Raw genomic sequence first — 24,161 nt, forward strand, 5'->3', positions numbered from 1 at the left:
GCGGGGTTGCTGGGAGTTGAAGTCCAAGAATCTGGAGAGCCAAAGGTTGAGAAGCACTGTGTTTGCCCCCTCTCAAACTGTACGGTTCTCAGTTGCCTTACCGAATTACCAGGCACTCTCTGGAGCAGCATACTGTGCTTCCCACTGGATTATAGAGCTAAAGTGGGGTGGATGGGTGGGTGGCTTAAAGACTTCAGACGCTCCCCGAACTTGGCTGGCTCCTACATATCTGGTGTCTAAAATCAGATTCGTTTTGTGTTCATATCTATGCCAACAGATCTGGAAGTGCTAAAACCAATTTGAACTAGGGCTAATGGCCATGCATTTGGAGTAGTCATTTTACAGTTAATACGTGCGTTCCTTAGCCGTCTTATCTTAAGGTTTTATTTTTAATTAACTTTGCAAACAATTATACGCAAACGACGGCCTCCTGAAAGATAAGAGAAGCATACTGCTTATACTGTATTGCAAAGCACCCGCAGCTATAGAAAACGGAGTCGGGGAGTGTGTGTGTCTGTGTGTCTGTGTGTGTGTGAGAGAGGGGGGGGGAAGTGGAGGAGGAGTGTGAGGGCTGTTCTCCGCAGCAGCTCCGAGAGAGAGATTTCCAAGCCAACGCAAGCACTGGTTGCTCCCAGAGCCAAATGTATGCCTGCTTGGGGAAGCGGCAGCTTCCAGTGTCACCAAAGCTGCTGAATAGCAATGAGGGCCGCCTTTCCCAGTCTGAATGCGACTATTAATAGCGCTGCCAGCGCCCCCGCGCTTTCCTCTCACGTGAACAGAAGCGGGGAGGGAAGCGGGAGGCGGCGGCGGCGGCTGGTTCGGCTCCGGCATTCGCCTCTCGCCGCCTCCTTGCTCGCATTCCTGCAGTGCCCGGAGAAAAGAGGGGGGCGGGCAAGCTCGTGCTCCCCCCTTCCCCCCTCCCCTTAACCCCAGACGTGGTTTTGTTCCTGTGGCGGCGACGGCAGCCACTACCGCCCTCCTGCCTCTTTCCTCCCCTCCTTTCCGGGCGCTCTGGTTGGGGGGACCCGTCTCTGCTTTAATATAAGATCAATGCACCCCCTCCCCACCTCTGGCATTTGTATTCCCAGCTCGCGCTGCTAGCGGAATGGATGGGTGGGTGTGCGCGTAAGTGTGTGTGTGTGTGTGTGTGAGAGAGAGAGAGAGAGAGAGAGAGAGAGAAAGCGCGAGTGTGTAAAGTGAGTTGGGGCACGCGCGGGCGCGCTCTCTGGCTGAAAGAAGGGTGGACCTCTCGGTGCTCCCGTTTTCTCTCCCCCCCCCGTCTCCGCGGACCCCCGCCCGGCTCCCCTTTTCCCACCCCGTGAGCTGCTTGCCGTCGCCCGCGGAGCCTAGTAGGGTCCTTCCGGGGGTGGGTCTGTGCTCCCCCTGCCTCTTTGGCGTGCCTCCGCGGCGGCGGCGGGGGGGGGGGGGAAGGCTATGCTGGCAGCTCGGCCCTCCCCGCTCCTTGTTACTTTTCTCCAGCCATGTGGTGCTTGCACTGTAACTCGGAGAGGACTCAGTCCCTGCTGGAGCTGGAGCTTGACAGCTGGTAAGCCATTACCGTCTATTGGAAGCAGCGTGGGTTTTCCGAAGGAAAAGGCGTCAGTCAGTCTTGAGGGGAAAAGGATGGTGATTAGCCTTTTTTTTTCCTTGTGTTTTAGTCTCAAATTCAGAAGAGCTACGCTTTGTTTAGTTCGGAACACTGGTTATGTGTGGTTGTGGAAGCGAGAAAAAGACCCAGCGTGTCTTTAAGCCAGCAGGCAAGCAAGATGACCTGCTGCTCATACAGTACGACTAATCCCAGGAGACAAAGGCTTTTACAGTATTCAATCCTGATTATTATTTTTACCCTAACAGAGAAAGCACTTTCTGCAGAAATGTATTCTGGCATATAGACCGAATATCAAAGTAGAAGTGACAGCCTTTTGTCACACAGACCTACTAACCCATACTGAGGCACTTTGAAAAAAAAAATCCACACCGTGTACTCCCCTGCTTTTTCTCTGCACCACTTCATGCACGCAGGCATTCAATTTGCATATTGCTCCAACAAATGAATCCTGTTGCAAAGTTTTTAATGTTTTGCAAATGTATTTTGATTGCAGCCAACTGTAGCTTTGTTTCCAGTGTATTGCCTCATTTCATATGCCTTTATATTCAGTACCTCATCTATCCGCTTTTCAGAAACAAAACGCTACTGCAGTGCCATCTGCCCTTCAGAGAATTCAAATTAACATCTTAGTCGTCTAAACATACAATCAAAAGTTGTTTAACTCCTTAACTGAGCTGTAACTTGCAGTATGAAATTTGCACCAACCTGGCTGCTTTTAAAAATATGTATGCTATTTGTTCTAGGTATTTGCAGTTTCTCAAATCCTCCATTTATCCTCATACAGTATCTTCCATATGCATTTATATTACTCTTTTTTAAAGCATTCTGAAGGTAAATGCAAATATTTCTTTGCTTCTAAAGGTGTAATTCTGAGCATGCTATCATGAAAGTAAATCTACTTGATATTTGTAGGATTTACTGTTTAAGTAAATCTCCTTAGAATTATTTTGCACTGTTCTTAGTGTTTGCCACAAAGACATCTAGGGAAACACAACCACACATGGCATTAAACATGTATTAGAGGAAAGCATGCTTTACATTGTGACTTTTATTCCAAACAAAGAATTAGCACAGGAGGAAATAATGGTTCACTGGGCAGAATTTTCACCACTGTTTCACCCAGAAGAAAAATTCAGGTGAATAGGTCAGAGAATGGGTGGCATCCTTTCCCATAAGCATCCTTATATTCACACACCTGGAGAGAGATAAGGTTGCAAACAGAGGTGTGTATTAATGTATTCTGTATAAAGTATGCCAAGCACAGCTCACCCTGCCACCGTACCCAGAACAATTAAGCAAGGAAAACGGTGGTAGCAGCCACAGTATTCTCTTCAGCATGTGATTTTCTGGGAACTGTTGGGTTTAATGGAAGGGAGAGAAGGCATCATCCAGAGGGTGAGAGGGGGAAAGTGGCAGTTGTCACTGCTCCATGGAAAAATAGCTTTTATTTGTTCACTCAATCTCTCCCCTGCATGATTGGCTGTTCGGACCCAGTCTCCACTACCATAACACAGGGAGAGTGCAGGTGAGTGAAGGGAGGATGAGGCAATCAGTCCTTTGTGCTGCAGAGGCCAGAAAGAGCAAAGCAGGCTGATACATCTGTAGGTACACTTTCTGTGGATACTGTCCAAGGCCAAATTATCCCTGGCAGATTGCTCAGAGAGGGGGGGAGGAAAAACAAGAGAGAGAAGCAGTGGGACTGACTGCTGTCCAGTTTTGCTTACGTCCTTCATTCAAGGAGACCAGGGATATTCCTTTTCAGGGAGGCCCTCCCTGCTGCTTTTTCTAGCCTCTGCTGAAGGGCAGGGGAAAGGGGTGAGAGGTTATTTGCTGCTCGATTAAATTGCTTCTCCCCACTAATTGGATGTTTTCCCTTGAAAACAGAAGTGTGGGGGGGTGTTAGGCACTGGTTTTCAAATAATGTATTTTATGTAATGTTAGGCTTGGTGTTTGAGAAAAATGCTCCTTGTCCCGTTTGCAGGGTCATTTGTCTTCAATAAGAGTGGTGCGAGATGTTTTTGAGATTTTGGGAGGGAGATGAAATTCTTGTGTTTTCCATGATAAATGCAATATGGCGAAGTAAAACCCAGTTTTCTGCCGGAAAATTTTGGCTGCCATTCAAAGCAACGGCAAAGCTGTAATAAGCGTGATCCCTGCAGCATTCCTCGTTATGAATAGCCCATTGGGAATAATATTACAGTACTTCATGACGTCATTGACTTAATCCTGGGGGGGGAGGGTGTTTGTCATTCTTAGCTAAAACAGACAAATGCAGCTGTCCCCGCTGACCATTGATCTCCCCAACTTCCAAAGATCACAAAGGACTGTTTTGCCCCATTCCATCTCCTGAAATGCCCCTTCTCTGTGAGCCAGATCTGTGGAATCATGTTCTTTCAAATCAAGCACTCAGGCATTTGTGTCACATTTTCCCTGAGTTTTCTTCATGCAATATATGGATTCCAATCTTTGCACATGTGTTCTTTTTCTTTGCTGTGTTGCTTGTAAAATGAGAGAGCTATTGTAGCTTTGTAGTACAATGCTACATGTGAATACATTGTATGCATGTCTGTCTAAGTGTGTGGAAATGGAGTTCACTAATAAAGGTGACGAGAAGACGGAAGGTTATATGAATTGCATTGCCATTAATTAAAACATCCCCACTTCTATTCCAGTTGGTGTACAAAGCAAACTGATTTACATACAATTAGATTATATTTAAACAACAAGGAACTGAAGTGGGGAACTCCTTAATTAGGGACAATCCAGAACTGCAGGTGATGTCATTTCCCTTATATTGTCATAATTTACAAAATAGGAGTTTGGCCATTATTATAAATAAATAGAATGATATTTAAACTACAAATAGAAATAACATGAAACCAATTTCAGAGAGTGTGTAACCAAGGTTAATAAAAATCAGATTTTAAAAAATTGAATAGATTTAAATCATGATCTAAATTACAAATTAAATTTTAAAAATTAACTTTTTTATTTACATTATTTTTTAAAAATCCAATTTTAAAAATTGCAATCAATTTGATTTAAATCAGATACACCCTGATTGTGACGAAGAGTGTGACTAGACAATGAAGTTATCCAAGGCTGGGTCAGGCTAAATAGAGTTGCTTGAAAGTGTGGCTTGAGATTTAGAATGATCCTTGCATCCGTACACATGAATAGCATAGTTTCTGAACAGGAAACCACACAGCACCTCAAAGTGACCCTATTTAACCCATTCCTCCTTCTCAGCCTCCTTGTCCCCCTAATCTTGTGAGACAGGAAAGAAAGAAGACAATTTCTGCTGTGTATTTTAGAGGCAATATGAGAACCACATGCATGTTCAATTATAGCTGAAGTCCTTACATTTTCCATAGTGTAAAGTTATTCCTTTGCACAGAGTTATGTCCAGGCAGTCCACATCGAGTCCCTGATTGTTCAGTTGATTGTGCAGCTAGTTGCACAACTGTGTCTGTGGATATCCAGCCTGCAGGATATGTCTTCCACCTTGGCATGAATTTTGCAGATGCTTGCACAGCTTGGTGTTCACAGGTACAGCTACACAACAGGATTGCAGACTGTAATTCTTATCTTGAATACATGAAAATCTGGACTTTGCATTTCTGTCTGTTTGAGAATGATAATTATGCACACACTCTTATTTCCTTATTGTCTTATTTCCTTTAGTCTTATTTAGGCTTTATTAAAAGTAATGAAACCAAAAAGCAAGAGTGCATGGGGCCATACCAAGTAGTTCTGTCCTCAGTGCTCTGTGGACCAATTGGTTTTCTAGCTGCTGCTACATAGCATACACATGTAGTGGAAGCCTACTGGTAATTAGGGCAGATAGCATAACCCCTTAGGTTAATGGCGTTCAATGACTGCTAAACAGGACTCTTGAAACTGTGATATAATGCCTTATCTGGGTTAGGCAGGTTGAGTAAGGCCAATCTAAGCTGTGCTCAAGAACCTAATCACTCCCATTTCCAATAGGTCTAAGGATCAAGCAAAGAGATGTTTGTAAATTTATTTATCCATTTCTTACCCTACATTTTTCCACAGAATGAGTCTCAGTGTGGCTAATAGTAACATGGCTCCTTATCAAACTGGGAAGAGGTAACAAGTGGGGTACCCCGGGCTCAGTCCTGGGCCCAGTGCTTTTCAACATTTTTATTAATGACCTGGATCAGGGGGTGCATGGAATGTGAATCAGATTTGCAGATGACACAAAATTGGATGGAATAGCTAATACAATGGAAGACAACAAAATCAAAACTTGTCTAGATAGGCTGAACTGAAAACAACAAAATGAAATTCAGCAGGAATAAATGGAAAGTACTGCACCTAGGAAAAAGAAACCAAACACACAGATACAAGATGGGGGATGCCTGGCTCAGCAATGCTGTGAGTGAGAAGGATCTTGGAATCATCATTGGTCAGAAGCTGAATATGAGCCAACTGTGTAATGTGACTACAGAAAAGGCAAATGCCATTTTAGGCTGCATTAATAGAAGTACAGTATAGTCTCCAAATCCCAATTGCCTTGAGAGATTATGAGTGCTCCAACACGAGGCATTCAAGAGAAACTTAGACAACCACCTGGAAGATATCCTTTGATTAGTATTTCTGCATTGAGCAGAGGGTTGGACTTGATGGCCTTATATGCCCATTCCAAGTTCATGATTCATGAATAAAACCAAGTACAGCTAAAAACATAAAACAGACTAATTAAAACTACATGGTGTTAAATGTAAAAAAAATCTTCCATTTTTAATTAAAAATTATTTACTAGGTGTCCACATCTTAAGAATAAGTCACCAAATGAGCTACTCTTCACTTACTGCAGTAACTGATGATGCAAGAATATTTCACAATTTTAGGCATTTCCGTGTGTGTAAATAAAGAGGAATTGGAAGTTTGGATTAAAACCTCAGTAGCCTGATGTAACCTTGCCGAAGTGACCTTCATGTCACTGACCAGATAGGCAGGATATAAATAAAATAAACAAACAAACAAATAAATAAATTCATGTAAACACTACCGTAAGGCAAAAACATTTGTGAGGAAACGGATATAGTTGTGTGATATATGGAATAATACAGATACCTGAGAGTTCCATATGTTCAGAAATGTATTTTCAGGAGGAAGAGAGGCTGCGTTTTGGAGATTAAAACTGTTTGGAGGCTTGATAACTAAGGCATTTTGTCTTTTATAAAAACGATAACAAATGTAGTTGCCACTGACATCGGTCTGTGAAAGCATTCCACAAGTGTGGATCCCTCTCACCCTTGATTCTGTTGTCAAAAAGACACTATCAATGTACATGGCAGTAGATGGTGGAGGCATCCACAGAAAGATTCTGGAGAAGATTAATATGGAAGAGGGTGTGAACCCTGAAGTCAAACTAGATAATACACTTAGCATGTCTTTAAAAGAAGCTCTCTATCAAAATGAAAGATGATTGTCTCATTTTCATCACATATATATCTTGCATGTTTCTGTCTCTGAGAAAAACCTTTTGTAGAAACGAAAATGTGTTAGCATGTGTAAAATACATTGCTATAAATATTTCACAACTTATCTATTCAGAATTAACATTGAAAAGTATCTCAGTTTCCAAGAATTCTATTTTAATAATATTTTATGAGAATTAATTGAGTCTTAAAGATGTTATTGGTCTTCCATGTTTAAATCCAGAACACTCTCTTTTCTAGATTCAGCATGTAATTCATAGGATTACTGTCATATGTTGTTCTTTCAACTTATATACTGCTCATAGTGCTGGAGCATTCTTTTCGCAGTTTGCAGGCGATTTTAAAACATCAGATAAACACATATATCCAGCAAGATCCCTAAGCAATAGGAAAAAATTATTGAAATGTAAGCATATGAATGGAATTGACAATGAATGCAATAGGGCTGCATTCACTGTAGAAGATATGTTATAAAACCTTCAGTGTGTAAATTATTGCATTGCATAAAGCAAATGTAATGATCACATCTATTTGTATGCAGTGTGTTGACATTTGTACTGGAAAGCAGCTTAAGCAATCACTAGAAAGCTCAGATCTATTTTGAAAAATGGCAGGTCTAATAAATGGAGGAAATGTTATTTTTATTCAGTAATAATCGCTGGGAAGCTGAGTTGTGCTGCCTCTTCCAGCTGTGCTGTGATTCAGACAGAGGCTTGTACCATAACAGTTAAAGTAGCATCCTGTTTCAGGCAAAAATATTCAATTAATACTGTTTATTTAATGTACATACATGCTAGCATGATGTAGCCAGAATCTTACAGGGCACCATTCAGGGCGTAGATAGTTGCTTGATATCCTGTTTGCTGGATATAAACACTTTTCAAGATTGGCTGCATAGCAGCAGGTTCTGTCTTGGATCCTAAGGTGATCTTCTGTCTATGTGCAGGGTGGGTGGGTGGCTCTGTTTCCAGGCCTAATTCAGAGTGTTGGTCGTCACCTGTAAATGGCATGGAACCACACTATGTGAAGAACCTCATCACCTCCACAAGTCTCTGCTGCTTTTAATGTTCTTCCGGAGTAGCCTTTGTCTTTGTCTCAGTCCTCTGCCCTTGGAGGATCATTTGTAAGAAGAACACAGCAAAAGCTACAGTGGCTGCTTCCAGGCTGTTGTTTTAATTGATTGTGAGCACTTTGGGTCCCTTACAGAGAGAAAGGTGGCATATAAAATAAAAAAACCAGAAAGATAATGAAATGATTTTTAAACGTCAGTATATTTTCAAGTATTAAATTCTAATCTTCACTGTTTTATTGAAAGGTTTAGCAGTTACAGCAGACACTGCAGCCTTCTGTGGCATGGTGGGACTACAGATCCCCCAAGAGAAAAGCAGGTGTAGCATTTAGAGCAGTGGTTCCCAACCTTTTTTTGAGTTGTGACCCCCCCCTTTATAATAGCCAAGTAATCTACAACCCCCCCCCCAATTTTTGATGTTTTACGACTTTAACCCTTTGCAAGTTGAGTGTTTGCTGTTGTTTTTGTTATTAGTTTGTATTTATTATATTTGAAATGGTCTGAAGAATTCTACAATAAACTACCTACCTGGACTACACCCCGCCATAATTCCATAAGTGAGCATTTTAAATATTGTAGACTAGTCATCCTTTCTCAGAAAGTAGAAGCTTATTCCCCCCCCCCCGGTCCTGTTTCCTCATACATACACATACACACTAACTTTAATATCCTGCTCTGAAAGGTCAAGGAATAAATTATTTAATAAGGCCTACAATATAAAAGGCAACCTGTGACACACACACCCAGAAAATACTTTGCGACCGCCAGGTTGGGAAACAATGATTTAGAGATTGTTTGGTTGCACAGGAATAAAGGGCAATTATATTTCTTATAGGACTGTCCCTATTATTTAGGCTCAATGAGTTAGCTGGCTCAGGTATCTGGGTGTCAAAAGTTGGAAAAGCTTTGTTGCTCTGTGAGCGCCTTGGCAGGGTGCTACCCTATGACCATAGCTCACTTTGTGGTGATATCACCACAGGCTTTTGCTTCCCCCTTCTGCATTTCAAGACTATTATTAGCACTTGCCTACTTGTTAGCCTCCCCTCCACATGGTTACATAAAGACATATCAATTAGAGAGGTGAATTAGAAGGTGAGGCAGCTGCAAGGAAGGTAGAATGGCTGGAGGATTCCCTGTTCTTTTATTCTTAGTTATGAAGGTCAAGCAGGTCTGATTCAAACACAGTGATCTTCAGTTTAATGTTTCTTTACTTTTATTCCCCTTGTCACATACATACCAATATTTCAGACTTCCAACATTTAATCGCTTTAGTCTGGACTTTGGAACCAGAATGTGGAATCAGGATAATTTACTATAGTTTAGTTAGTAAACCCCATAAATCTTAATTTCAGGTAAATAATGGATATGATGCTCATTCAGATAATGATGGATTTATTGTTCTGATGTTCACTGTGGCATAATCTACTATAGTGAATACAGGTGACGTAGTTATGTCTGAACTGACTCAATCTTTAGTACTTAACTGATGTACTAACTACTAATACAATGCTGAATAAGATTCCTGGAAAATCCATGTATGTTAATTTTGTAATTGAAAATTTCCAATGTTGTGGTTGATAAAATATGATTCAAATTTTGCAGTTCTAAAGTTCTATATTCTTTGAATCTTTGGCACGTGATTTCTGTTTTCGTTGTTTCAAAAATATTTTATGAAAACACGCAACAAAAATTGGTGAACAATTCAATGAAAATCATAACTTGTACACAGCAGTACCATTTCAGTTCCAGCTGGTGGTCTTTACTTCTTGGGCAGGAGGAAAGAATTTTCAAGTGAAAATTTGGCCCTTTTGCCCCTCCTCTAAATTGTGTATCTTTTTTTAGATCATGAAAGCTTTTTAGAATATATGTGACTGGTACTTTAAAAATAATTTTTAAAAAAGTTATTTGATCGCATTAAATATCCTGTAGGTTTTCTTTTTTTCAAACAGTCTCATGTTGAATTCTAAGGACCATTTAAGGGTTCATTCACTTGCATCTACTTAACATATTTTTCTCCAATTAGAAACCTTGCCAGCTGCTGCACTTGTTTTCAGAAAGGCTAAAATGAACTTGTGATCTTAAGCTGATGAGGTTTGACTGGGACAAAGTGCAAGAATCCATGAAGTAAAAGGGTACATGTTCCCAACTTCTTTTATCATGCAATCTCTAAAGAGAACTAAAGGACAAAAGAAAACTACACAAAAACTTTCACACTTGATACAAGGCCTCATAAAAAGCAAAATAAATCTACATTTGAGCCTTTTAGAAACTTTGTAGGCGTATCTGAGTCTAAGCATTATAAATGTGGGTAATCTCTATGGAAAAGTATAGTGAATGAAGTGTACTTAGAAGTATAACCTGTAGTTGTAATAGCTAGGTTGTGATGATCTTGCAAGTTAAGCAGGGTCAGGCTAGGTCATCACAAGTGAATTGTGAGACAGAGCTGCTGCAAGTAATGAGATGATTCCGTGAGCTAAAAATGAATTGCTCTGAGAATTTTTATGCTTCCTGTTTTGGAATGGAATCCATATTGTTTGTTCTTTATCTGTTGATTATCTGTTGTTGCTCAAGATCTGACAGGTTTTTCTGTAAAGGTAAGAACCTTTACATCACCTCCTGGCAAATAGAAGGAGAAAATATGGAGGCAGTAACAGATTTTACTTTCTTGGGCTCCATGATCACTGCAAATGGTGACAGCAGCCACAGAATTAAAAGATACCTGCTTCTTGGGAGGAAAGCTATGACAAACCTAGACAGCATCTTAAAAAGCAGAGACATCACCTTGCTGACAAAGGTCCGCATAGTCAAAGCTATGGTTTTTCCAGTAGTGATCTGTGGAAGTGAGAGCTGGACCATAAAGAAGGCTGACCGCCGAAGAATTGATGCATTTGAACATTTGAATTGTGGTTTTGGAGGAGAGTCTTGAGAGTCCCCTGGACTGCAAGGAGATCAAACCTATCAATTCTAAAGTAAATCAAGAAGACTTCCTGGAAAAGACTCTGATGTTGGGAAAGTGTGAAGGCAAGAGGAGAAGGGGACGACAGAGGACGAGGTGGTTGGACAGTATCACTGAAGCTACCAACATGAATTTGACCAAACTCTGGGAGGCAGCGGAAGACAGGAGGGCCTGGCGTGCTCTGATCCATGAGGTCACAAAGTGTCGGACACGACTAAACAACAATAAAGAACCTTAAATCTTCAGATTCTGGTCAAATATTAGCTCATGTTATTACTTTTTTGTAATATAAATATATTACAAATTTCACCTGCAATCTGGACGCTGTTTGCTGATGATGATATCAAAGCATCACATATTCTTTTAGCATTGTTGCAGTCAATAAGAGACCATTGGCTGGTGCATGTGTTCCAGTTACTTTTTTTTCTGTGGTAGTACTATTGAGTCTTTTTCTCTGTGGTTAGAAAACACTGTGATTGTGAAACTGCATGATATCAGTTTTTGATAATTTTTCTTCCAGTTGTAGCAACAGTTCTTGAGAAGAGAGTGCTTGAGGAATCAGTGCACTTGATTTTAGATTACATCAGAAAACATTTTCTGTGATGGTTTTCAGCACAGAGTAAAAAGTTTCCAGTTGTTAAAAGCTATCTGAAGTTTCTCTGTTTTTTTCTGATTATTTATGATGAAAACAGTTCTTCTTTAATGTAAAGAAGGAAATAGAAATTATGGTAGCCTCCCTTTTACTGGTCTGTGAAGCATGGTTAAGTGAATTGCAGTTGTGTTTTAATATTTGCTGTGGGCAGCCGCAAAAGCACAGAAACTTATGTATTTTGTGTTTGATCTCTGAACAATATCATATAAACAACAATTTTTAGTCGCAACTCACAACTTGATTAATGTAACTGGCTCTTCGTTAGTAGTGTTAAGAACTCCTTGAATATCCTGTCGTGTATACACACAGAACGTGCTTACAAGCCCCTCTTTAGGGCTTTGAACCATGAAGATCTGATTGACATCCAGTGGATATTCTGTGCCAAAAAGCACAGAAGTTAATGTGCAGAAGTTTCAAGTTGGATCATCCTGTACAATGTAACATGGAAAACAATTCTCAGCCATTGCTTACAATTTGATTAATTCATGTGGGTCTTCACTAGTGACACTAAGACCCCTTTCCCACGCATGTTGTATCAAGTAAATGGCAATGTACATCTGCCTTAAAGAACAAGGTTATATCATGAGCTTGTATCATGAGCCAATCCAAAGGACAATCTCTAATTGTAATGCTAGTAAAACTGCCCCTATGAGGATGGGCAATACAGTGGTGCCTCAATTTATGAACTTAATCCATTCCAGAAGATGGTCGTAACTCGAAATGGTCGTAAGTTGAAGCACCATTTCCCATAGGAATGCATTGAAACACGATTGATCCATTCCAGCTTGGTGGTGGTGGTGAGAAACCACTGCAGGACCCATCGGAAATGCAATTAATTTGTTCCAGCCAAAGGGGAAAAAAACCCCAAAAAGCAAACAGAAACTGCAAGACCCATCGGAAGTGCAAAAAACCCCAACAACCAAAAAGGAAACAGAGACTGTAAAGACCCATCAGAAATATGTCATTTATGTCATGGGGTTCCTCAGGGCTCAATACTGTCCCCCATTCTGTTTAACATCTACATGAAACCGCTGGGAGAGGTCATCAGGAGGTTTGGGCTGAGGAGTCAGCAATATGCTGACAATACTCAGCTCTACCTCTCGTTTTCTACCAATCCAGGTGAGGCGGTTTCTGTGCTGAAATCGTGTCTGGACCTGATAATGGACTGGATGAGGGTTAATAAATTGAAACTCAATCCAGACAAGACGGAAGTGCTGTTAGTGGGTGCTTCACCGGACAGGTTGGAGGGCCATTTCCCTACCCTGAATGGGGTTACACTCTCCCTAAGGGACAGGGTCCGCAGCCTGGGGGTGCTCCTGGACTGCAGTCTAACTTTGGAAGCCCAGGTGGACTCGGTGGCCAGAGGCGCCTTCCTTCAGCTGCGGAAATTATACCAGCTGCGGCCCTACCTGGATGAGCGGAGTCTCATGACAGTTACACACGCACTGGTAACATCTCGTATTGATTATTGTAATGCGCTCTACGTGGGGCTGCCTTTGAAGACGGTCCGGCGACTGCAACTGGTCCAGAATCGAGCTGCGGGGCTGGTGAGTGGTGGAGCTGCTAGAGATCACATCAAGCCGATTCTGTTTAATTTACATTGGTTACCAGTTGCTGCCCGGGCCCAATTCAAAGTGCTTGTTTTGACATATAAAGCCCTAAATGGCTTGGGCCCTGGATACCTGAAGGACCGCCTCCTTCCACATGAACCTACCCAGCAGTTAAGATCTAGCCAGGGGGCCCTTTTGAAAGAGCCATCCCTTAAGGAGATAAGAGGGAGGGCTTGTAGAGAAAGGGCCTTTTCGGCAGCTGCCCCTAGACTATGGAATGCCCTCCCAACTGAGATTCGTCTGGCGCCGACGCTGATGACATTTCGGCGCCAGGTTAAAACCTTCCTGTTCCAAATGGCTTTTAACTGAAATAACATCAAATGTGGGTCTGATGGCAATTTTTAGAATATATATTTTAATTGCATTTTAATTATTTTGCCCTTTTATTTTGTCTTTTTATTGTATTTTAAATGCTGTAAGCCGCCCAGAGACCTTCGGGTAGTGTGGGCGGCATATAAGTTAAATAAATAAATAAATAAATAAATAAATAAATAAATAAATAAATAAATAACAACCTAAAAGCAGAGACTGCAAGACCCATCGGAAATGCAAAAAAACCCCACAAACCAACCACACAAATATGTGTGTGTGTGTGTGTGTTTGTGTGTGTGTTTTGTTTTAGTTATTTGTAACTGAAACAAACCAACATAGCTAGTGGTGATGACCACTAATATAATTAGGTTTTCATCAATATGTTTGTGATTTAAAAATCTCTGGTTTGATCCTGATAATGAATTGCAAAGTAAAGCTCTTAAAAGGAGACAGAGAGGTATTTAAAGGCTCAGTCAATTGTAAAATATTCCATAACCAGCTATTCATATAGTGTCAAAGTGGTGTTTTTATGTTTGCTTCATACAGTAGTTTGTAAGAGTGTAGATATAATGGTTTTTCTTTAAAAGATACTGTACTGCCATCTGTCAATCAGTTTTTAAAATAGATGTCAAAAGCTGCAATTCACTGTATGTGTATCTTGCAGTAAATTACATTGAACATAGTGGGACTGACATGTGTAATGTTCAGATTCATACCGTATTTGCTGGCGTACAAGATGACTTTTTGGGCCCAAAAAACATGCCTCCAAGTGGGGGGGGTCATCTTGTATGCCGGGTGCACTTCATTTGGGCCAGGAAGGAGCCACTGCCACCAGCACCGTTGAGTGAGTGACACGGGGCCGTGCTGGCTGGGGAGGAAGGCAGGCAGTCGGTCTGGATGGAGGGAGGGAAGCACAGCCTGCCATGCCTAAGCGGCCAGAGCCCGCCGCCGGGCTGCCCGCCGCGCCGCTGAGCCACCTGCATGCTCGCCCGCCACCCACCCATTTCCCTTTTCCTCCTCCTCCTGCTGCTGCCGCCCGCTCAGCCTTTTTCCCTCTTCCTTGCCCTCTCGCTGCTGAGCCAACGTGCTCGCTCGCCCGCCGCCACCCCGCTTCCCCTCTTCTTCTTCCTCCTCCTCCTCCTGCCGCGGCCCGCCCAGCCTCTTCTGTAGGGGGGTCATCTTATACGGTCGGTCGCCTTGTACGCCAGCAAATATGGTATGTTGTATTGCAGTGACTGTTTCTGTTTTGTTGTTCTGAGTGCCTTTATCCATTATACAGTTTATTATTGTGTGGAGCTGCTGATATGTTCCTAGTCTGCTGATTTCTTATTTATATTTCTTTCAGCCTCTGACTGTAGGAGTATCTGAAAGGGGTGTATGGTTTGGTCAAAAATTGTTCCCAGCTGTTTGTATTTTACTTTCTTAGCACTTACCTCTGACATCAGAGAAGAAAATACTTTCAGAATGATTCAAGATGCTTAATTTGATTTATATCCTGGTGTTAATTGCATTGTCTGGATGGTGTCTCAACACATGAAACATTAAATGACACTTAATTAAGGCTTGAAGAGAGAATTCTCCAAAGTACACTAAATTTATCAACTGCAAAAAGGACAATGGCACCAGGATCTGAAGAGGATAGCACAGCAAGAATTTCGTATATAGTTCTCTTTATCAACAACAACAAAAAATCAGGACAAGCCACATCGTCCTCAAAACAATACAAATGCAGGAACAGGTGATGCCTTTATTGAACCATTAAGAAATTAAACACAAAACGAAAAAGCAAGCTTTCAATGATACTTCGTCTTCTTCAGACTATGCATCAAGTTTTCATGGGTAGCTCCAAAATTATATGTCTATATTAAAGTCCCAAAAGTTTCATAGCCACTGTTGGAGGCCAGATGTAGCTCCTTAGATGGAAATAGCTGCAGTCTGCAAGAAGCTTGCGGGGAAGGGGCATGGTTTCATTCCCCTCTTCAGGCAGTGGTTTGGAATTTATGACCCATCTCTCTAAACAAAAGCACTCTGCCCCTCAAGAAATTGAGGGTTTTGTGGCCACAAATGTCAACCAGGGTTGCCTCTAAGTGGCTTAGCAGAGCAGCTGAGTTCATGGTGAAGTGGAAATACAGTGTTGGTATGAATGAAAGGATTATTTCTGTTTAGCTAGTGCTATCTCAGCTGTGCAGGCAATCACTTTTTTTCTCAGCTTCAAAGCCAAAGCAGAGCCAAGCTACACAGAGAGGTTGTTAAGAGTTGGATCAGAATTTTCTATAGCATATCCCACCAGCTTCTGCTGCTGAAATTGTTTTTACAGATCACATAGGAAGATGCACTGCAAGAGTCCATACTGCGCTAGGAATTGGTGTAATTCTCAGCTTCCCATTCTGCCCTTTACCAGACCTTCACCTTCTTCCTTTTTTTCTTTTGGACAGGTGATATAGCACTGAATGTATCCACAGGATGCAGAGCAGAAGTTATGAAAGACTGACTGTCAGCAGCAGAGTGGGTGGGCTGGGACAGGAGGAGAGGGTGGCTAAAACGAGCATCCCAGGCAATGGAGAAAAGACAAAGGCTCCTTTAAGTAAAGTACATTGAGAAGGTAGAGCAGGTAATATGGAATGGTGAGTTCGTCTTTCAAGCAAAGTCCCCTTCCAGCTCACTCATGTTTTGGAGAAGGGGAAGAAAAAGAAAGAGATGGAGGTGGGAGATAAACTCAGCAGTCCATTCTCCAAACACTTCAGCGCTTCAACTTTGGTATTTCTAGGAGGGAAGAGGAAGAATTAGTGACACTGGCAGCAGAAATAACCTTGACAAGCTGAGAGTGAGTGGAACCTCCAAAAAAGGAACGATTTAGAGAGAGGGAAAGAGACAGGTGAGGAAAAGGGGTACAAAGCAGTTGAGGAGAGATCTGCTGTCCCTAATGGGTGGGGCAGGATTGTGAGCGACTTCCTTCAACCCATTTCCTGCTGAATGGACTGTAAATGGGGGCAGTGGATTAGAGAGGCCGAGATCACTGGAGTGATCACATATTGAAAAAAATCACATATTGAATAAACTGAAGCAAAGCACTGCGGATACAACCATCACACAATACTAGTAACTCTGTTGACTAATCAAAATAGACATCAAATTGACTGCAGTTAGCTTTACATCATGTATCCAGTGTACAGTGGTGCCTCGCATGACGATGTTAATTCGTTCCAGCAAAATCGCTGTTCAAATGAAAACATCATAATGTGATATTAAAAAACCCATAGAAACACATTAAAACCCAATTAATGCGTTCCTGTGGGCTTCAAACTCGCCGTGCAGCGAAGATCCTCTATAATGCGGCCATTTTCGCTGCCTGTGCAGCAAGGAATCCGTCCCAGAAAACACCGGGCGGACATGTTTTTTACCCAGCACCCATTTTAAAACCGCCGGTCAGCTGTGCGAAAATCATCATTTTGCGATGATCGGTTCCCGAAGTAGGGAACCGATCATCGCAAAGCGAAATTCCCCCATAGGGAACATCATTTTGCAGTCGCAAAATCTTCAACGTCCTCATGGAAGCTCACAGGGGAGTGGAACTGGTGAAACCACTCCTTAAACATTACACTGTGAAAACTCTGTAAGAATCACTGTAATGATGTTGCATAACTAACTAGCTTTACGTCATATAGCCAATGGTAAATACTAAATAATTAGTTTTTGGGTTGTTTGTGTAGTAGATTCAGTGCTGTTAGGATAGCTGTGTGACACCTACAATGTGATTAATTCACACACCAGGATTGAACTGAAAATATTACTTTATTTTTTGTTGCTGTGATGCTTAACACAGAGGTTGTCAACTCCCGGTCCGCGGCCCATTGCCAGTCCGTGGCTTGAGCCCGACCGGGCTGTGAAGGCAGACCTCCCGCCCCCCCACGCACTCCCCTCCCCACAGCTACTTTGCGCGCACGTGTGTCAGTGGCGTGAGTGCTCCCTCACCCCTTCATGCAACCCCCCGTGTGCACAAAGCAGCTATGGGGAGTGTGTGCGGGGGAGGCGGGAGGTCTGCCTTTGCGGCCCGGCAGTGATGGCGACAGGGCTGGGGAAAAGCCGAAAGGTAGGGCAAGGGTTCCGCATGTTCTGGCGGCTCTCCCTTCCGGCAGCAACGGGGATGAGGGGGTGGCTTGAGAACTGCCGGGAGGGAGAGCATGGCCCGGGTGTTCTGGCGGCTCTCCTCGTGGCAACAGCGGCGGCAAGTGGGGTAGGGGGTGGGCAAGAGCCGGGGAAAATTTAAATTAAAAAGACTCCCAGGCTTCCACCGCCACCCCAACCACCGTGGACATGCATCAGAGAGGGCAAGCGTGCAGGGCCGCCCCACCTCCATCAGAGACTCCGCCGGGCCGGACTAGTGAAAAGGTTGGGGAACTCTGGCTTAACACACACTTATTTGTTATAAGGTATTATTGACTTGAATGGGATCTCCCAACCTTCTTTTGCATCTAGGAAACATTACCTCATGGATGAGCTTTATGTGCAGTACAAATAAGTGAAATGCATATTGTGCATGATAAAAGGACGCAGGACAGATGCATTTTGCGCTGATTATTCAAAAGCATCTTTTACATAATGGTGGTTACATAATAGTAAGAGTTTTCTATTACTGCCCGTAAACAGTTACTGATCAACGGAACAACCATATGTGGTACCTATAGATGGTTAAAAAAAATTAACTGGGGTCTAATTTGCCACTTTGCTGGAGAGGACAGCAAGGAGAGATCACAGTTCTATCACTGCCCCCAACTGAATTAGTGTTGTTTAATGGGAATGGGATTGATGAAAACAGAGGAGATGCACGAGTGGGAAAAGAAAGTTGGGTTAGAAAATAAATGGAGTTATTTTTGGAATACTCTGACTTGATTCAGGGAACATATCTTCCTTGTACTGCTACCTGCCCCTGCTCTTGGGACAGTCTGCCCCATGCCATATTACCAGCTCCTTTTGAAAATCCCTTCAGTTTCAAAAGTGGTGTGCCATGTGGCATAAGAGACTGTTGTTTGAGAAATGTATTTAAAGCCACCTTTGGCATGTAGAATTAATTGTGCTTTTTGGGTTAACCAGCCAATATTTTTATCCTCACGTAAGTATCCAAAACATCTTTGGATTGGTGTCTCCATCTTTACGCCGTTCATCAATATCAATAGTTTATCTCTTTCATGAAATACTTGATTTTTACGTTTCTTTATGGAAAGAATAACCCTTGTAATTTGACAAGAAATTTTTTCACAAGAATGATGATTAGTAATGTATTGATTCTTCATTTAATTCTTCATAACAAGGAGGGGCAGATTACAGCTGAAGCTAATTTTGAAGTACTGTAGGCAAATATACTTTTTTTAAAATAAATTCACCTCCTGACTTGTTTAAGGTACACGGATTTTATAATTATTTCCCTGTCTTGTTGTATGAATATCAACACAGCTATGGCACACAATACTTGCAGAATAATTGAAAAGCTATGGGATCTTGTTCCTACCTTGTTTTGACAGGGCCATTAAAATTAGAGCTGTACAGTTTGAAGTAGGTGAGGACAGAATTTCAAGTTGTTTAACCTTCACTGCCTTACCTGGACTCTGAGGGTAATCTGAGCTAAGCTCTTTTTAGATGAGTATTTTTAGTACTTAAACCTAAGAAGCAAAGAGTCTAAAAATGAAAACTTACGAAAAGAGGTGTATAGCAGATCCTCCCTACTCATCATTTTTTTCTTTTAATACCCCAATTAGAAACATAATATTATCCTTTGGTACTTGCTCTTGTATTGTTACATTGAAAGTTAAGTCAACTGAAATCCATGAAATACTGCTCCATACAGATGGTTTGCTAAAAGATCTTCACAATCAATATAGAATTGTTCTACTGTGAAATTCTGGGATTCCATTTAGAGAGTTCTTTTGCTGATGATGAATAAAATGGAAAAGGGTGTAATGCTATGTATGGCTATGTTCAGCCATACATAGCAGAGCTGTAAAAGTTACCACAGTCCTTCTGTCATAAGGCACCCTTCTTTGCTATTTCATATATGAAAACAGGAATGGGCAATCTGACCTTCCACATGTTCTTGTCTATCAATACCTCTCGGTTCTCAGACAGGTTGTGCTGGTTAGGAGGAGGGAGCCTTTTTTTGTTTTAAACAAAAGACTCAAGGCATGAAAGAGAGTCTCTTTTTTGTTTTCTTATTCTTTTGTTGATTGTCAAAAGAACCTCTATAACACTACAACTCCCAGAAGTCTTCACCACCACCTTTGCTAACCCTTCTCTTAATCTAAGCCTTCTGATAACCTGACAGTGGCATTTATTCACACTGTGTTCTCTGAACTGGGTGTTACCGTAAGCAGTTCCTTGAGAAAAATGTTACTTCTGAAAAAAGTGGACCAATATTTGTTATCAATATTACAACACCATTTATTCCACAAAACATATTCAAGATAGTAATGCTGAGAATGCACCACATACTGCTTTCTTTTAGTTTAGGTTGTTAGCAAAACGAAAACTTAACAAGTGCAATCTTAACAACCACAGTCACATATGCTAGCTAGACCATATCAGAAGTAATGTCACTTTCTTCAGCTTATGGAAAGCAACACGGTATATAGACAGCTGCAAAATGTTTATAGCTTATATTTAATAAGAAAGAGTCTGTATATGAAATAATTTCAATACCCTTTGACTAAAGTGTTCATTCCTATTTTGAAATGATTTACTAACTGAAATCCAGTAGTAAGTTGCAATTAGAGTAGGCCCGTTGAATAGTGGAACCTATTAAGGAGTTGATTCGTAAAATCCCAGCTGATTTAATGGGATTATTCTATTTATAATTTATAGATATCAACCACTGTGTAGTTCACTTACATTACTTTATCCTAATAAAAAAGAACTGTCTTCACTACATTGGGTTGTGCCCTGTATAAAGTGTTTCCATTCTGGGTGGGGAAAGTTACTCCTCATGTTTAGGACATGGTCTCAACCTTTTTTTAAAAAAGGGCCTAGGGCTCACAACAGTTCTCAGACTGACCACTGTCTCAAAGTAAACCCTCAGTTTAATTTTAAAAAAACATACATAGATACATAGGCATCCTTCAGTCTCGAGAGACTATGGTATCGTGCTCTGCATGGAGGACTTGGAACAGCATCTAGTGTGGCTGAGAAGGTTGATTCGAGAGTGACAATCCCTTCCACACTTAGGACAAATACAATGTGTGCCCCGTCTAGCTCCCTGATTTTGCTGCTTTTGTGATTGCCTCTTTGCGTCAGCCTGCTGGGCAAGGGTCTCTTCAAATTGGGAGAGGCCGTGATGCACCGCATGCCTCCAGGCTGAATGCTCAGATGTCAATGTTTCCCATCTGTCGCGGTCAATTCCTAAGGCCTTTAGATCCCGCTTGCAGATATCCTTGTATTGCAGCTGTGGTCTCCCTCTGGGGCGATTTCCCTGCACTAATTCTCCATATAGGAGATCCTTTGGAATCCGACCATCAGCCATTCTTGCAACATGCCCGAGCCAACGTAGGTGTCGCTGTTTCAGTAGTGTATACATGCTAAAAATTCCAGCTCGATCTAGGACTACTCTATTTGGAACTTTGTCCTGCCAGGTGATACCAAAAATGCGTCGGAGGCAACGCATATGGAACGTGTTCAGCTTTCTCTCCTGCCGTGCATGAAGGGTCCAGGACTCACTGCAGTACAGGAGTGTGCTCAGGACACAGGCTCTATAGACCTGGATCTTGGTGTATGCCGTCAGCTTCTTATTGAGCCATACTCTTTTTGTGAGCCTTGAAAACATGGTAGCTGCTTTGCCAATGCGTCTATCCAGCTCGACATCTAGGGAAAGAGTGTCAGAGATCATTGAGCCAAGGTACACAAATTCATGCATGGAGATGGTAATATAGGGAGGTGAGTCCACGCCCTGGCCCATGACTTGTGTTTTCTTCAGGCTGATAGTCCAAAGTCTTGGCAGGCCTTGCTAAAACGATTCATGTTTAAAAAAACAAACAAATGATAAATAGAAACGACAGAAAACCAAATACAGGTATGGCATCAACCCTATTCCAGTTTTTTAAAGTGTAGAGATGGAGGAACACTTTAGCCCCACCCTTCCATTGTTCAGTCTGTCTTTCAGCATTCTATACAAAGAGTCAAATGGTTCTGAAGTTGGTTGCATGATATATCCATGGGAGTTCAGTGAAATTTGGAAGCCTGATTTTCCAAGATTTAAAATCACATGGAGACTTTGATGAATAACCATGATTGTCTAGCTCAGGAAATTACCTCCCCCTTCCCATTTGTATGATGACTACAGAAATCCCTATAGGGAAATTTGTATGCTGCTCATCCTGATGTGTAGTGCATTAGATAGATACAGTACATGTTGTTATTGCTTGGATAAGGTTGTCATGTGCACATAGCCCATTCCAGTGCTATTTATTGCTGTTACTGGCTTGTAAGCATAAAGTGACACCCGATAATGCACAATATTGTGTATGTTACTACAAAATGGAAACTGCAGGGAAATATCCTGAATGCTCCTCATGGGTATTGCAACATTTCTTCAAAAATATTTACACCTGGCTTGCGGCTATGTGGTTATATACATCACTGGGATCATTATTTCAAAAAAGTAATGTTAGGTTTAATTGTTTAATTGTTTAATTGTTGTTGAGTAGAAGAAAAGTGCCTTGCTATTTCTTATTTCCTGTTGGTTAAAACATTTGGAAGTGTTTTTCTAGATTGTCTCAGAAATAATAATTTTAAACTCATGAATAAAAATGTAACATTTTGAATGATGATAATTCTGAAAAAGAAGTAACATAACATTTTAGTCATCTAAGATTAAAATAAATTAGCCTTAACATGTACATTTTTCCTTCCACAAAATTTTGTGGACAGCAGTCTTGTGTATGTATTCTTAACGGCTTTCACAGCCGGGATCTGATGGTTGTGTGTTTTTGGGGTTCTTTGGCCGTGTTCTGAAGGTTGTTCTTCCTGACGTTTCGCCAGTCTTTGTGGCCGGCATCTTCAGAGAACAACAGCTGTTCCCACAGCTATAAATACTCAGCTATCCAACAAACAGCAACAGAGCATGGACAGAGTTCCTACTCCAGTCCTCTGCAGATGCCGGCCACAGAGACTGGGTAAACGTCAGGAGGAACAACCTTCAGAACATGGCCAAAGAACCCGAAAAGCACACAACAACCAGTCTTGTGTATGTTTGTGAACTTGCTATAGGAAATCAGTCTGACTTGGAAGCATATATTATGGACTGGAACTAAAAGCTTCCTTGTGTGGAAGATCAAATGTTATGGACAATGGTCTTACCTCAGTGCTAGAAGTGATCAAGCAATGGAGATAGTAGTCGAGCATGATTTCTTACAATTGGACCAATCTGTATCCTGCTGGAAGAAAGGAGAAAGCATACCATTTATTAGAACTGCTGCTGAGAAAGATTTCTGGAAGGAAAATTAATAGGATTTATCCACTCTGTCATCTCTCTTTTACTTAAGTTCATGGAGAGCAATTTCAATACAGTTCCCTGGGGGAGGTGACTACTACAGAGTTTGTAAATTAGTGTCAAATAATGAATGGTGTAAGCTTCATTAACCTGGATTTCAGTTTACCTCTGCTACTCAGGTGCTTTACCCCTCAGTTCAGCTATGTCGGAAACTTCTAAGTGTAATAACAGCTGTTTCTACAGCTGCCATGCTCTTTGCTGTAAGCTAGTTTGAGTGAGTTTCATTGTTGGCCAGTGACATCACCATGATTTCTTTGAACCATAAAAATTAAATGAATCTATTTAAAATCTTGATTCTACTTCAAAAGCAGTAGTTAAAAACATTTGTCATGGAAATGTTGAAATATTCTCAACAGTATTCTAGTTTACTCAAGCTGAGAAGTAAAGCATTCTTAGGAATCTTTCAGCATTTGCATGACATCGAGCACTACAGTACATTTTGGTTCTAGGCATTACAGTAATCTTGCGCCATCTCCACAGGCAAATATGTCAAAACAAATGTTTGGTATATGACTAAATACTGTGACAGTCATTGACTGGAACTTCTTTAGCCTGAGTGGGCGGTGACTTTTCTGTTAATAGGTTTCTGTTTTCCAAGCCACCGTTCTCATTATTACACAAAGGATGCATGGTAAATTAGAAAAGAAGCTTGGTTTACTTCCTGGGCACTTTTAATAAATTTAAATTATCTGAATCAGCTGGGAGATATTGTTAATATACCAGAATCTGGAATAAATAGGAATGCTACTGCAAACTTCACTGACAATGCAGGCTGTAATGCAAACCGAATTACAAGTTAAGGTTTAGACAGTCTTTGAAAAACCTTATACCCATCTGTTCCCATCATGATGCTCATACTTTCCTACCCATCTCTCATCACTCCCCAGCAGTATAGCTTTTGCAGACTGTAGAACAGGATGTATTATCGAGTTGGGCTGAGGAAAAAAGGA

The 24,161-nt window shown here is 41.5% G+C and overlaps 1 protein-coding gene across 34 annotated transcripts in view; it reads left to right on the forward strand.

The window, feature by feature from the left end:
- The window catches only part of IQSEC1 (IQ motif and Sec7 domain ArfGEF 1), a 465,124-nt gene that overhangs the window by 354,830 nt on the left and 86,133 nt on the right, over positions 1 to 24,161 (forward strand). Inside the window, exon 1 of one of the 34 annotated variants that reach the window (XM_072989692.2) lies at positions 919 to 1,546. The exons of the other annotated variants lie outside the window; for them this stretch is intronic. Coding sequence (XP_072845793.2) covers positions 1,482 to 1,546 — 65 coding nt within the window. The 5' untranslated portion in view covers positions 919 to 1,481. Of the gene's footprint in view, positions 1 to 918; positions 1,547 to 24,161 lie in introns of those variants that run through there. 34 annotated transcript variants of the gene reach the window in all.

Source organism: Pogona vitticeps, chromosome 2 (assembly GCF_051106095.1).
Source record: "Pogona vitticeps strain Pit_001003342236 chromosome 2, PviZW2.1, whole genome shotgun sequence".
In the NCBI taxonomy this organism is placed as follows: domain Eukaryota; kingdom Metazoa; phylum Chordata; class Lepidosauria; order Squamata; family Agamidae; genus Pogona; species Pogona vitticeps.